Source organism: Orcinus orca, chromosome 3 (assembly GCF_937001465.1).
Source record: "Orcinus orca chromosome 3, mOrcOrc1.1, whole genome shotgun sequence".
Lineage (NCBI taxonomy): Eukaryota > Metazoa > Chordata > Mammalia > Artiodactyla > Delphinidae > Orcinus > Orcinus orca.
Window position 1 is genome coordinate 109,303,584 of NC_064561.1, and position 14,775 is coordinate 109,318,358.

The window sequence follows — 14,775 nt, forward strand, 5'->3', positions numbered from 1 at the left end:
GAGAAATGGGGGAATCTTAATATAAACACACACACACGCACACGCACATGCACACACACGAAAAAAATCCCTAGTACCATTTAAAGCTGAACAAGAATGACAAATAGAATGGCAAAGTCTTTTCTAGGAGGGGTGCAGTTAGTGCCTGCTGCCTAAAATTGACTACACCCCTCTCTGCTGTAAGCAAGATTAATAAGATATAAGTGATAATTTGATGTAAGGGGAATTTAAAAAAACATAATAACTGCTTTGAAAACAAATGAAATACATATTGAATCAAACTTTCTTGCTATAAAATACTAAGTAGCACATTTTTCCAGTGTTCAGTTTTACAGATTATCTCTGTAACTTCTACCAAAACATTTCTTTAACAAGCATTGAAAAGCTTTCGAAGTTTTTCTCTACTATTTCTCAATTCTCTTCCTCCCTCCAGTTCCTTCTGCTGTTCAGCTTAAAGCCATTCATATTCATTTTACTTTCTGACACAATAAACAAAGAAAAAGGACACTGTTTTGTGACGTTAATATCTGAGTTCACATTTAATACATTTTTCATATTTTGAGCCAAATGGGCAGTTATTTTGAATTTGTGATATGCTATTATGAACTCATCTCATGTTGAAAGATGATGAAAGCTTGGTGCCATAATGATAATATTTGTATTAAAAACACGATATAGCTCATAAACAAGAGACTTGGCAATTTACTTTGGCCAGATACAGACTCTTGGTAGTAATTTATAATTTTGAGTTAAGGGGTACCTAAGTAAAAGAAGTGCCGGAGTGAATTATTACAACGGTATTCTTGTTACTCCATCCCTTTAGGTACTTAGGTTCCAGTATAGTTAGAACCAAAAGCCAAGCACATTTCATAGTCTGGGCTCAATGCCTGGAAGAAAAGAGTCCATATGCTTAACACAGCTATGTAACATAGCCTACTTCTCATTCTTTGTTCACAAAACGTCTAGGACTGAAAGAGATGAAGACTGAATTATACTTTCAAATCACAAGACACTGATCCTAAGCAGCACAGGTTGAGGTGGAATAGAAAAGTAAGGCAGGCAAGTCTGGAATGAGCTCAACATGAGTTACACAGTGTTTAATATTTGAAAAGGCAGGTGGAGAAAAGAAGGGAGGAATACTCTATTACACCAGGTATTAAACACTTTTTTTTTTTTGGTATAAATCCCTGTTCACAAAAATAATATGCTCTCCAGGAAGGTATTTCCTGGACCTAGTCCAATATTTAAGTTCAAGCATTCATCAGGGCCAGTGTGTAAAACTTGCAAATACTGACTATAACCACGAAAAGTTCCTAGCATAAATTAATTTAGATACTTGGAATACCTTTTAAATTAGTCTTGTGAAAATTTATCTTTGTAACCAAAGAGGGGCAATTCTCCTTGGAACACGACAATTCTCCTTCTGACTTCTTTTTCAATCTTTTTAATGATGAGGAACATTTAGCAAGATTCAGCTCTCTGAAAAGAAAGTAAGACATAATGAAAGCTTGTTTTTCACCAAGGCGTAGAAGCACAAATTATATGGTGAGTTAAAAAAAAAAAAAAATCTAGCCTTCTTTTAATTTAAACCCCCTTATTCATTCAAATCTTTACTGCTTTCTATTTTTATATTTATTTCAACTGTACAGAAACAAATTTTATGCATTAATTTTCATTTTATTACCCTTGCACCCCCAACAGCCCACCGAAAAGTTTATGAATATTGAATGTCCAGTAAAGCAGACGAGACCAAGTAAACCATATTTGGCAGAGAGACTAAAGCAAACTGCTAAGATCAAAATGCAGGCCCCTACTCCCTATTCCTACGTTCATATTCTAATCCTATCCTCTTCTTCCTAAAAAGATTTCAGGTTTTCTGAATTTTATATAGCATACTTTTAGAGGAGGTTTCTCATTTGGGGAAAGTTATTGTAACAACTCAGAGTATCTCACATGGCGATGCATTCTGAAATCCCATCTATATTATATACAAGTAGTACTTTAAAAATCACAAGGCAAAAATTGTGTGGAACAATAATTTGATGAAGAGTTTTATTTCTTTTGAAAAAGACTTAATAGAAAGTGTGTACCTTGAATTAAAGAAAGTGAAAATGTTGATCATGTGCATTTATAGGTATAAAACTGAGTTTTCTGCTATCAGTATAATTCAGACAACATCTCAGATAAAGATACAGTTCAAGAAATGCCTAAGAAGAAGAGCTGTACTCGAAAACAAAGCATAGCTGGTATATAAGCATCACTTACGGTAACTCTGGCAGCCCTTCAACTTGTTTCTGTTTAGCACCATTCAGCATAATTAAAGCCCTCTGAGATTCAAAGCAAGGCCGCTGTCCTATTTTCTTTGGTATCTGCATCTTTCCAGTCCCATGCACACCAGTTTTCCCCAAAGCTGGCAAATAGGAATATACCTGTTGCAAAATAATATTACATTGTTTTCTCAACTACAAAAACCTGGAAACAGTAAAAAGAAAATACTTGATTCATTTCACCATTATATTTAGTTATAATTTCTTGGTTTCATCACTATGGTTGCCACCCTATCTCATATGAACATGCTAAAATATTAAGAAAGCTGCTAGTTCCATGTCATTAAGTCAATATGACATACACAAGAAAAATGCCTTCTTCAAAATAATTGTTTTTTTGAATTCAAATTTGACACTCATTTAGGAAAGTTCTTTTGATGAGTCTTATGCCCAACTTGTTATAATTAGCCTATTTTTAGTATTTATGGTTTAAGTACAACTGGTATTTTGTCATTTCCATTTTGGTAATGTCTTCCTTCAACAGAAAAGAAGTCTGGAATAAACGGAATGAGGAGCGCAAGTCACTGAAGACAAGGATTGTTGCAAACAGTATTTGCCCAATCTGACCAATTATTAACAAGCATATTTCTCATTTGTTGAAGAAACTGCTGGAGATATTAGATATCAATAATAGCTAAAGATAGCCAAGATAAAACTGGAAAACCTTGGATCAAATCAAGTTTATATGTGTATATACATAGGATAACTGGAATAACCTTTGGCATCATTTGCAAATTTTGCTTTTTAAATACCATTAAATACTATGTAGAATGTTTCTGGATCAAGGTCTTTCCAAAATAATAATCTTACATACTGTGGCAAGTGATATAAAGATTCTTGTATAATTTTTCTGTTACCAATTCTTCATTACTCTCAAGTAATTAAAATTTCTATTCACTAATTATTCCATTTTGAGGAAGAAAACGACCTGCTTTTATATATGTTTGAAAGATTTATGATTAATATGCTCTGTCCAATTATTAGAATAACCAAGAATATTTAAAAATTGAATTTATAAACTTACTTCTTAAAAATTAAAAGAACTAAAATAGAGTGGTGCTTACCATTTTCTGAAGAGAGAGTGGCTCAGAAGAAATACTAATGGAACTCTGTAAACACAACTTTTTAAAGACTGCCTCTGCAACAAACATTTGAAGCCAGGAGGAGGAAAAGGAACAAATAAAAATCTCTAATTCCTGTGAAGAAAAGTCTGTAGAAAACAAGAGAAGTAAACATAGTTATTGCTACACCTTATAAAATTTCTTTCTACAGACAATTTTCTTCATGGACTTTATTCATTCAGATGATGATTCCTATACCAGTAAGATTCACCCACATAATTTTAAACCACAAAAAATAGATAATATTCCTATTCCTTGCCCTTCAAGAGAAATTCTTATGGCACATGTTCTCACATTTGAAACAATCACTACTTTTTATTATTTTAAATAAAAGGCTTGAAATTTTATATATACGTATATATACATACATGAATGGATAGATGATATATGAATAGATAGACAGACATGGACTTTTATCACTATACTTTCCAATTAATGTTAAAGATCTCTTGCCACAATAGGGCTGTGTCTTTGGAAAACTGGTACTTGGTTTTTAAATGGGCACACATGTATTTAATTTGCACTGATTAGTCTTGAGCTGATAGGAAGACATTTTTCCCCCGACAACATCCATGAATCCTATCACTGCAGAGAAGGAGGAAAGGTAAAGAAGAGGGATAAGGTAAGACAAGAGAATGCATAAGAATTTCCTTAGAAGTCTGCACCCACTGTACTATACCAAGTGCGGGAGAGGAGTATAATTTTAAATGACAAAACAAACAAACAACAAAAACACCAAGAGTCTCAAATCTCTTCATTCTAAAATCCTCAAGTTCTCCAATAATATGGAAATACATAAATATATACATGAATTGAAAGTGATAAAGGACTGAAGTGACTATTTCCCTTGTAAATTTAATGTTATGAATTCTCTATTAATACTCTCTGCTTAAGTAATAGAATGGATAATACACTGGAATGGTAAAGAATAATCAATCAATAGGATACTAAGAAAACTAAAATTAAGCAAAACAGGATGAAAAAAGTTGATATACAATAAGGCAGATTAAAATTAACTACAAATAATGGAAGAATAAAGAATTAGAAAAGTCAATAAAGTTAGCAACATAACAGGTCAAAATACATTTTAAAAATTGGACAGAATAATAAACTTAATAGCAATATAAAGCTTAAAATTTGAAGTCTCTACTCAGGAGCTGAGTTCCCTTGGCTGAGCAGACTTCGCAGACACCCAGTGAAATCCTGTCCTTCTCAGAGGCCTTCCCGAAAGGCTAGGGCCTCTGGTGTCCTTGCAGTCCTTGCCTGACTTTCAATGAGGGAAGGAGAGTTGGGGTGGGATGGGGGTGGGGTGTGGAGAAGAACAACAGTTTAAGGAGGAATTTTGCCCCTGGGAACATTTGGCAATTTGTGGTTGTCACAACTGGGGAGAGAAATATACTGGCAACGTAGTAGGCAAAGGCCAGGCATGCCAGCAACTGTCCTACAATTCACAGTTCACAGGACAGCCCCTCACAATAAAGAATTATCTGGCCCCAAACATAAACAGTGGCCAGGCTCAGAAAGAAACTGCCTGGACTAAAGAGATCTGAGGTTCTTGCTTGTGGCAGACTGCCATATGGGCAAATGGCTCCAGTCAGATGTTAAATAGATCCACCTAGCCCCACACAGACATATGGTTGCTGAATTCAAACAATCCTGTCCAAATATGGCCTCAGAGATATAATTTATAAGAACTGGAAACAAGAAAGGAGTTATTTACAACTTTTTGTTACAACAGACTACTTACAACCTACGAGGCTGCTAGTATTATCTGAAACTATGCAAGCAATGAACTGAAGGATGAGCAGCAAAAGATCTTTTCAATATTAAATCTCTAGTTATACACATTAAAAAAAAAGCACATCTATCATCACAGACTTTACTACAACCAACTGATCTTACGTATCAACTCTAAGCAGAGGCAAAAGCAAAGCAGAAATAACTTGTACTGTACAGTTCAAAAGCAACGATCCCACAGTGGAACTTCTAAATGGAGTTATTCACCTAGAAATAACATTTGGTAGCTTTAAAGATATAGCAAATACAAACTATAATGGATCCACATATGACCAGGTAACACACACTTGAAGGGAATGATCAATAAGAGATGAACAAGAGAACTTAAGAAACTTAACCCCTGACTGACATGTACACACTGCTCTATTTAAAATGGATAACCAGCAAGGACCTAGTGTATAGCACAGGGAACTATGCTCAATATTAGGTAACAACCTAAATGGGAAAAGAATTTGAAAAAGAATAGATACATGTACATGTAAAACTGAATCACTTTGCTGTACACCTGAAACTAATACAACATTGTTACTCAACTGGACTCCAACATAAAATAAAAAGTTAAACAAAAAAAAAAAAGAAAGAAAGAAAGAAAGAAACTTAATCCCTGGACTTTAAGACCTTCAATGGCAGGATCATTTTTATTGCCCTCACAGCTAGTAGGTTAGTAGCTTGCACAGAATAAACATTTAGTACTTAATAGATAAATGAATGAATGACTGGCAGATAGCAATAACTGGAGAGCCAAGCAAGGATGATCTTTAAAAAAGTTACTTAGATCATGCCACTCCCTTTGAAAAATGGTTTCTAACCCGTAAATAGGGCTTGGAAGTTCCTACTCAAGCTCCTCTATTACTTTTTTGGCTTTACTGTGGCCACTCTTCTCCTTTCTGCTTGTCATCAGCCAGGCATCAAAAGATTTTAAACAGGCCCAACTCTTTCCTATCTCCGAGTTTTAGTAAATGTTGTGTCTTCTGAATGGAATACACTTCCCTGACTCTGCCAAACTCCTACTTATCCTTCAGGTTTTGCTCTCCATGACCACTCTACATAAAATAAGTTTATCCAGCTCAAAACCTAGTTTTTCTTATTTGGAGCACTTAGCACTTTAAAATGATGTATTTACATTAACTTAATTACAGTCTGCCTCTCCCACCGAAAGCTCCAAAAAGGCAAGGATCATATTTTGTTTCCCTCTTCCACTGTATATGAAGTGTTTACCTCAATGCCTGGTAGAATGCCAATAAAAATCTGTTGAACAAATGCAGGCAACAGAAACATTTTGATTGAGATGGTTAGTCAAATTATAAAAATGTATATTTTTGGAAAAGGTCTGAAGCATGGAGAGGGATTAAAATAGAGAGTAAAAAAAAAAAGCCAATAAAGGTTTGGAAAAACTCTCAGGAAAAGATAATGACGTAGCCTGAGAAAGGCAAAGGAAGCTTTATTAAAGTTCTCTAAAGATGTGAAAAATATTATAGTAAATTCTGATGACATGTTTTCTTCCCAGTGAAAACAGGAGAAGAAATAAACTGAAGTTAAGGATTGACAAACTATGTCTTGCTGCCTATTTTTATGAATAAAGTTTTACTGGAACACAGCTATGTTGATTTATGTACTGTGTATCACTGCTTTCTTAGAGTAGAGTTGAGTGGTTGGGACAGAGATGGTAGAGCTGAAAAGCCAAAAATATTTACTATCTTATATTTTATCAAAAACAGTTTGTCAACCCTAGTTTAAGCCAATACATCAGGAATTTCAATTAGGCACAAAAAAGAAATTTCAGATCTTGATGCTAAAATATAGAAAGGGATATAAGAAAACTCTTTCTGTTCAAAGTGTTTCGGAACAAGAGAGAATGGCATCTATGTGGGACTGCTGGACATGAGCTCTGATGGAAAGAAGAAAGAATTTTACTTATCTACTGAAATATCTTCTGCCATAATTTTCTACAAAACAATTAACAACTAACAACAATTTTACTAAACTAAAATTAATTCAATAGATCTGAATCTGAGTAGTACCATAGTATGTATTTTATACTTTTGGACTAGAAAAAAAACAAAACATCGTTTGTCATAAATGAGAAAGATGGACCAGTATCTTCAACTGGAAGCTATATAACAGCCAAATTATAAAATCTTTACTAATGACTTAGGAAAAGCAAATAATAATTTAACTGAGCTGAAGAATAATACAAAGACATGGTCAAACAAACAAACATACAAACTTCGGAGTATCTACAGAGAAAAAGAAATGGTTCTCTATCCAAAGAGCAAAATATTGACCAAAAGGACATTATTAGAACACCTGGTTCACTTGTAGGGATGAGTGTATTATTCTACAAGCTCTGTATTATACAGTTTAACTTTGCATATTAGCTGTAGAAAAGCTACTGCTCTCTTAAGGATAAACTATTCACTTGATTTCTATCTCTTGACAAAGGCTAAAAATCAAGATGTACTAACAAAAATTTAGGAAGATTAATTTGAACCATTTTTAGATATGTATGTTGAATTTTTAAAACTGCCTATCTATGGTTTAATTGGAAGTCTAAGAAACCAATTGTGTGGTACCTTGAGAAGAGAAAGGAAAGGCTTAAACACACAGTTCAAATGGGGATATAGTTTAAATCTCTTGTAGTTTTAAATATCAGTGATCAAACATATTGAGAGCAAAGTAATCAGTCTGTTGACAGGATTACAATGGTAACATTAAAGTCAGTCAGCTTAAGTCAGTCACAGGCTCAAATTTGTTGAGTTTAAACTTGTGAAAACTGGGAGTAACAGTGGATAACAATGCCTTGCTTTAAAGTGAAGGGACATTCGATTATGAGCAAAGAAAGCATTAAAGCTGATGCATAACATGTAGTAGAACCTTGTTAACACAAGGCTCATTATTTCATGCATTTGGCTAAGATAAGTTATATTTCCCTAGAGGTAACCAATACACACTGGAAACAACACATATAAATACACTGATAGTCTGTAAAGGCACTGCTAATTCTATCCTGGGGTCCCCAAACTCAAAGAAGTTTCATTATGGAATGAAAACAGGGAATCCTTTTAGCTGAATGTTTAGTTCCCATGCTAGCAAATAATGCCAGAATTCTGCTGTTTCTAAAATGGAAAAAAAGAAAAAAAAAAAAGATCTAGTAGGAATGGTGGGAAAGAAATGAAAAGAAAGGGTTCTGAAGGAAGATTGAATTTGAGCTAAGAAATGTTAAAAAGTCATGCAACAAAGGACAGCTACTTCACAAAAGGAACAGTAATCACCCCTCAGCTCAATGAAAAAGAAAGAGGAAAAAAAGAAGATAAAATGCTTTAGATAAAAATCTTCTAACTTCAGTAGTATAAAAAGAGACCTCTCTTTGCAGAGGGCATCATCGAATAAATCCTGAACCCAGTTAGAGCCTGGATTTCTATTCTAGAATCTCTCTTCAAAGTATTAAAGTGATTGACAGCATATTCAAGAACTTTTTCTTTTATATAAAACCAAGATGCAATGAAACACATGTGTAACAAAACAGAATACTTACTTAGCAATCTAAAATATTTTTAAGTATATAAAAATCACCTTTTATATTTGAGAGGCACAGAAGTTCACTTACTTTAAAATATGTTCATTTTAGAAATTTAGAAAGGAAGGAAAGTAAAGAAGGAAGGGAAGAAGGAAATGGTTCATAGGGCCCTAAACTGGCTTTGAAGTGTAAGAATGAACATAAATGTTAATAACACTGTAATAACTTTGTATGTGGACAGATGGTTACTAGACGTATGGTGGTGATCATTTCCTAATGTATGAAAATGTCAAACATGTAGTACACCTGAAACATAATATTGTACATCAACTATATTAAAAATAAGAATTTACACATAAAATCTTATAGAAGCCTGGAGACCCAAAAGAGTTAGGTAGAACCTTTCATAAGGTAAGCATGTGAAGATGAGTTCTGTCATCATATTGCTTAAGTAATATTCCTATTACTTTAGAGGAAACTTTAAAATTAGATAATGCGGGGAGGAGGAAGAGTGAGAAAATTATACATATGTATTACTTTTATTTGCTTCATCCATGCTAATTTGTTAGATCGTCAGACTCAATGGAAAAGAAATATGGCAGCTTTTTGTTATAAGAAAAATTACACAGCAACAGGTACATGGGGAAAATGTTTTAGCCAGTGATATAGCTCAAGTTAATCCAAGTGGCTTTATAACATAGTAAGTATTCTGATCCAAAGATTTTCATTTTTTAATACTGTTAAGTATTTATGCAGGAAGAGACCTGGAAACTGTTCATAGGGCACAGACAACATTACAGACAGATAATGCTTTCTAGGTGAACAATTAGAAGTATTAAAGGTACTGAAAATAGTTTCTACCATGTGAGATTCTAAAATACCAAACATTAAAAAGCAAATCTATCTCTTCAATGAAAAGAGAATAAATTGATTTTAAATTTGTCTAAATATTTACTTTCACAGAACGGTTTAATTTTAATATTTTGTTGTAGGATTAAGGAAAACATTAATAACATTATATATAAATATATAATAATTTATTTCCATGTACTATTTTCCATGCTATATTAAATTTTTATGAAAGCATCAAAATACTATTTTTGAATAATAAATGATATGTGTGGGGAAGAAGGCTCATGTAACATAGACACACTTACCATCACATGAAAGGGAAACGTAACTTCCTAAGTCATCAGACATGTGTCGCATCACGTTTCTACCCATCTTAAGACCAAGGACAATCCAATAATCTATTGCTGCTCCAAGAATTCCAGTCAATAAGTAAGCTAGTTCATGTTTGAAGACCTAACATTGAGATCGGAAAAATATCACTAAAACATACTGAAATGTATTATTTCTATTATTTTGAATACTTGTTGAGGCAAAACATAGCTATTTAAAAAAACAGGTTATGCTAATGCCAAAAGGTATTCTTAAGAAACCTAGCAAACTAATTCCCTCTTTCCATTCTCTCCATCTCCTTCCTTCCCTCCTTCCTCCCCTGATCTATATCTACATCTAAATCTGTATCTGTATGACAAAACAGTTAATAAAACAAATTTTCCAGGACTTATATATGGATAGCTTGTAACAATCTTTTAAGATAACTTTATCCAGTGGTGTCAAGTGCTTTAGTCAGGCAATAATTCCATTAAAACAATGAGGAAGTACTTGGCTTCTGTGGATTTCTGTTAACAAGAATATATGACTATAAAAAAAGAGACTTAGCCACTCCTACTGTTTATGTACAAAATTAACCTTTACATTCCCCTAAATGGCATTCGCCAGAAAAAGACTTGAAAAACACAATGCATACAAGCTTTAACAAGCAAGACTGTACTTTGTTGTAAAAAATAAAAAAAATCGGCTCATCAAATTTTAATTATTAAATTATATCATATACCATTACCTAACTTAGAGGTATAGATATCAGTTTTAAAAGTATACATATTCTTTTATATCATCATTTATATATTAACGATATTAAACTACTGTAAGAAATACAGCAAGGCACACAAACCTTACTTACAATAAGCATGCTTCACACTGTGTTTAAAAATATCTTTCTAATCCATAAACTATGAAGATGAAGAGGTGTGAAAATAATATTTTTAAACACCTTTGATTTAAACATAAACACTTTTCCACAATGACAGTAAAACTAGTTGAAATTCCTGTATTTTTGGTATTTGTTGTCTAGGCGTGTTGGATGTGTGAAAAAAATCACTAAATTAACAGTTGGGGAGAAGCCATGTGAAAGGGTTTTAATAAATGTTATATCTAAATAGATAACTGCTATGTTCTACCCCATACTATACCTGATATGAGATTACTGACAGAGAAATCTCCAGCACTTTGAACCCTCAGTGACTATAGGATTTATTTCTTCTGCCCTCAGCAGACAAGGTTCTTACAGGCATGTACAGCATTTCATTAAGGCATCATTCCTAGCGCAAGAAGCTATTAAATGATTTCAGAACTGAAGTGCTGTTTTTGGGATGTTGCACAAACAAGGACAAATGGTCAAGCAGCACATACATCAGACCCGCTGAAACAGTGTTTATTGAGGGAAAACCCACAGAGACAGGATCTTCAGCAGGTGCCTAGGTCCCCTTTTGCCCTACCACACTGTTGGGTAGCAGATGGTATTCTGGCAAGGCTGGATATCAGAATGTGGGAGAGAGACTCTGAAGAATGGGACGAAGGGGATTTTAAGCTGCATGATTAGGGAAGCACTGCCCTTCTGATACAATCAGGGGCCAAGATATGGAATCTTGACCACAGCCTGATCCTGTCAGGTCAGGATTCGTGAGTGGGCATCAGCAGGACCCCTTCTCCGGCCTTGATCAGAGGGCTGAGTTTAAGCCTTGCAGTTGTAGTTGTGTGCCATGGGAAGTGAGCAGCAGGACAGGCCATATCAGCAGGCTGGGGAAATACCCACACCTCCCTTGGACCCTGACAGGTGTCAAGCCTTGCAGCTGACCAGAAATAACTCCTTTAAGTATGGGTCTTAGCCAGTCTTCAACGAACTTTGCAGGAAGCCAACTCCATTCTTTGCAAAGCCAAAATGTAGATGATCACTCTGAGCGATTTTGCCTCTCATGGTTCAACTTATCAAGAGAACATAAAACAGGACAATGAAAATCTCTGTTTAAACTAGCAAATGATCATGTCAATATCCATGCCACAGAATGTTCCTTCCAACATAATGTATATCTGAATATCAGCAATGACACTTCTCAGGAAGAAAGCAAGAGACTACTACATTTTGATTTCTCAAAGTATTCCATCTCAATCAGGGTTACTTCAGCTCCCTGGTCCTAAGACTCTGGATAGGGAAGATGAGGTTAGCACATAGAGCTAAGCATCATATAAACAACAATCTAGCACTCTATCAAGTAAAAATAACATAAAACCAACCAGGTAAGACTCTCTCTCTTTCCTGATGCAAATATATGTACATGTGTACCTGACACCACAAATGAGTATCAATATTGCTTACGACTTCCGGGAAGATGGCGGAAGGGTAAGACGCAGAGATCACCTTCCTCCCCACAGATACACCAGAAATACATCTACGCGTGGAACAACTCCTACAGAGGACCTACTGAACGCTGGCAGAAGACCTCACACCTCCCAAAAGGCAAGGAACCCCCCCACGTACCTGGTTAGGGCAAAAGAAAAAACTAAACAGAGACAAAAGGATAGGGACCAGTCCTGCACCAGCGGGAGAGAGCTGTGAAGGAGGAAAAGTGTCCACACACTAGGAAGCCCCTTCGCGGGCGGAGACTTCGGGTGGCGGAGTGGGGGAGCTTGGGAGCCGCGGAGGAGAGCACAGCAACAGGGGTGCGGAGGGCAAAGCAGAGAGATTCCCACACAGAAGATCGGGCCGACCGGCACTCACCACCAGAGAGGCTTGTCTGCTCGCCCGCCAGGGCGGGCGAGGCTGGGAGCTGAGGCTCCGGCTTCTGTCGGAGCGCCAGGAGAGGACTGGGGTTGACGGCGTGAACACAGCCTGCAGGGCGTTAGTGCACCGTGGAGAGCCGGGAGGGAGCCCGGGGAAAAGTCTGGACCTGCCGAAGAGGCAAGAGACTTTTTCTTCCCTCTTTGTTTCCTGGTGCACGAGGAGAGGGGATTAAGAGCACTGCTTAAAGGAGCTCCAGAGACAGGCGCGAGCCGCGGCTAAAAGCGCGGACCCCAGAGACGGGCATGAGACGCTAAGGCGGCTGCTGCCGCCACCAAGAAGCCTGTGTGCGAACACAGGTCACTATCCACACCCCCTTCCGGGGAGCCTGTGCAGCCCGCCACTGCCAGGGTCCCGGGATCCAGGGACAACTCCCCCGGGAGAACGCACGGCGCGCCTCAGGCTGGTGCAACATCACACTGGCCTCTGCCGCCGCAGGCCCGCCCCGCACTCCATGCCCCTCCCTCCCCGCCGGCCTGAGTGAGCCAGAGCCTCCGAATCAGCGGCTCCTTTAACCTCATCCTGTCTGACCGAAGAACAGACGCCCTCCGGTGACCTACACGCACAGGCGGGGCCAAATCCAAAGCTGAGCCCCTGGGAGCTGTGAGAACAAAGAAGAGAAAGGGAAATCTCTCCCAGCAGCCTCAGAAGCAGCAGATTAAAGCTCCACAATCAACTTGATGTACCCTGCATCTGTGGAATACATGAATAGACAACGAATCATCCCAAATTAAGGAGCCGTGTGGCTGAAAGGCTCTTGGTGCTGCAGCCAGGAGTTAGTGCTGTGCCTCTGAGGTGGGAGAGTCATCTTCAAGACACTGGTCCACAAGAGACCTCCCAGCTCCACATAATATCAAACGGTGAAAATCTCCCAGAGATCTCCATCTCAACGCCAGCACCCAGCTTCACTCAACGACCAGCAAGCTACAGTGCTGGACATCCTATGCCAAACAACGAGCAAGACAGGAACACAACCCCACCCATTAGCAGAGAGACTGCCCCAAATCATAATAAGTCTATAGACACCCCAAAACACACCACCAGACGTGGACCTGCCCACCAGAAAGACAAGATGCAGCCTCATCCACCAGAACACAGGCACTAGTACCCTCAACCAGGAAGCCTACACAACCCACTGAACCAATCTTAGCCACTGGTGACAGACACAAAAAACAACAGGAACTACGAACCTTCAGCCTGCAAAAAAGGAGACCCCAAACACAGTAAGATAAGCAAAATGAAAAGACAGAAAAACACACAGCAGATGAAGGAGCAAGATAAAAACCCACCAGACCTAACAAATGAAGAGGAAATAGGCAGTCTACCTGAAAAAGAATTCAGAATAATGATAGTAAAGATGATCCAAAATCTTGGAAATAGAATAGACAAAATGCAAGAAACAGTTAACAAGGACCTAGAAGAACTAAAGATGAAACACACAATGATGAACAACACAATAAATGAAATGAAAAATACTCTAGATGGGATCAATAGCAGAATAACTGAGGCAGAAGAACGGATAAGTGACCTGGAAGATAAAATAGTGGAAATAACTACTGCAGAGCAGAATAAAGACAAAAGAATGAAAAGAACTGAGGACAGTCTCAGAGACCACTGGGACAACATTAAACGCACCAACATTCGAATTATAGGGGTTCCAGAAGAAGAAGAGAAAAAGAAAGGGACTGAGAAAATATTTGAAGAGATTATAGTTGAAAACTTCCCTAATATGGGAAAGGAAATAGTTAATCAAGTCCAGGAAGCACAGAGAGTCCCATACAGGATAAATCCAAGGAGAAATACTCCAAGACACATATTAATCAAACTGTCAAAAATTAAATACAAAGAAAACATATTAAAAGCAGCAAGGGAAAAACAAATAACACACAAGGGAATCCCCATAAGGTTAACAGCTGATCTTTCAGCAGAAACTTTGCAAGCCAGAAGGGAGTGCCAGGACATATTGAAAGTGTTGAAGGAGAAAAACCTGCAACCAAGATTACTCTACCCAGCAAGGATCTCATTCAGATTTGATGGAGAAATTAAAAC

General features: G+C 37.0%; 1 protein-coding gene across 2 annotated transcripts in view; it reads right to left on the reverse strand.

The window, feature by feature from the left end:
- Positions 1-14,775, reverse strand: part of SLF1 (SMC5-SMC6 complex localization factor 1) — a 65,959-nt gene that overhangs the window by 4,704 nt on the left and 46,480 nt on the right. For both annotated transcript variants that reach the window (XM_004263528.4, XM_033401141.2), the window contains exons 15-18: positions 9,920-10,067; positions 3,392-3,537; positions 2,266-2,429; positions 1,346-1,479 (exon numbers count right to left, since the gene is read on the reverse strand). In XM_004263528.4, coding sequence (XP_004263576.1) covers positions 1,346-1,479; positions 2,266-2,429; positions 3,392-3,537; positions 9,920-10,067 — 592 coding nt within the window. The remainder of the gene's footprint in view (positions 1-1,345; positions 1,480-2,265; positions 2,430-3,391; positions 3,538-9,919; positions 10,068-14,775) is intronic.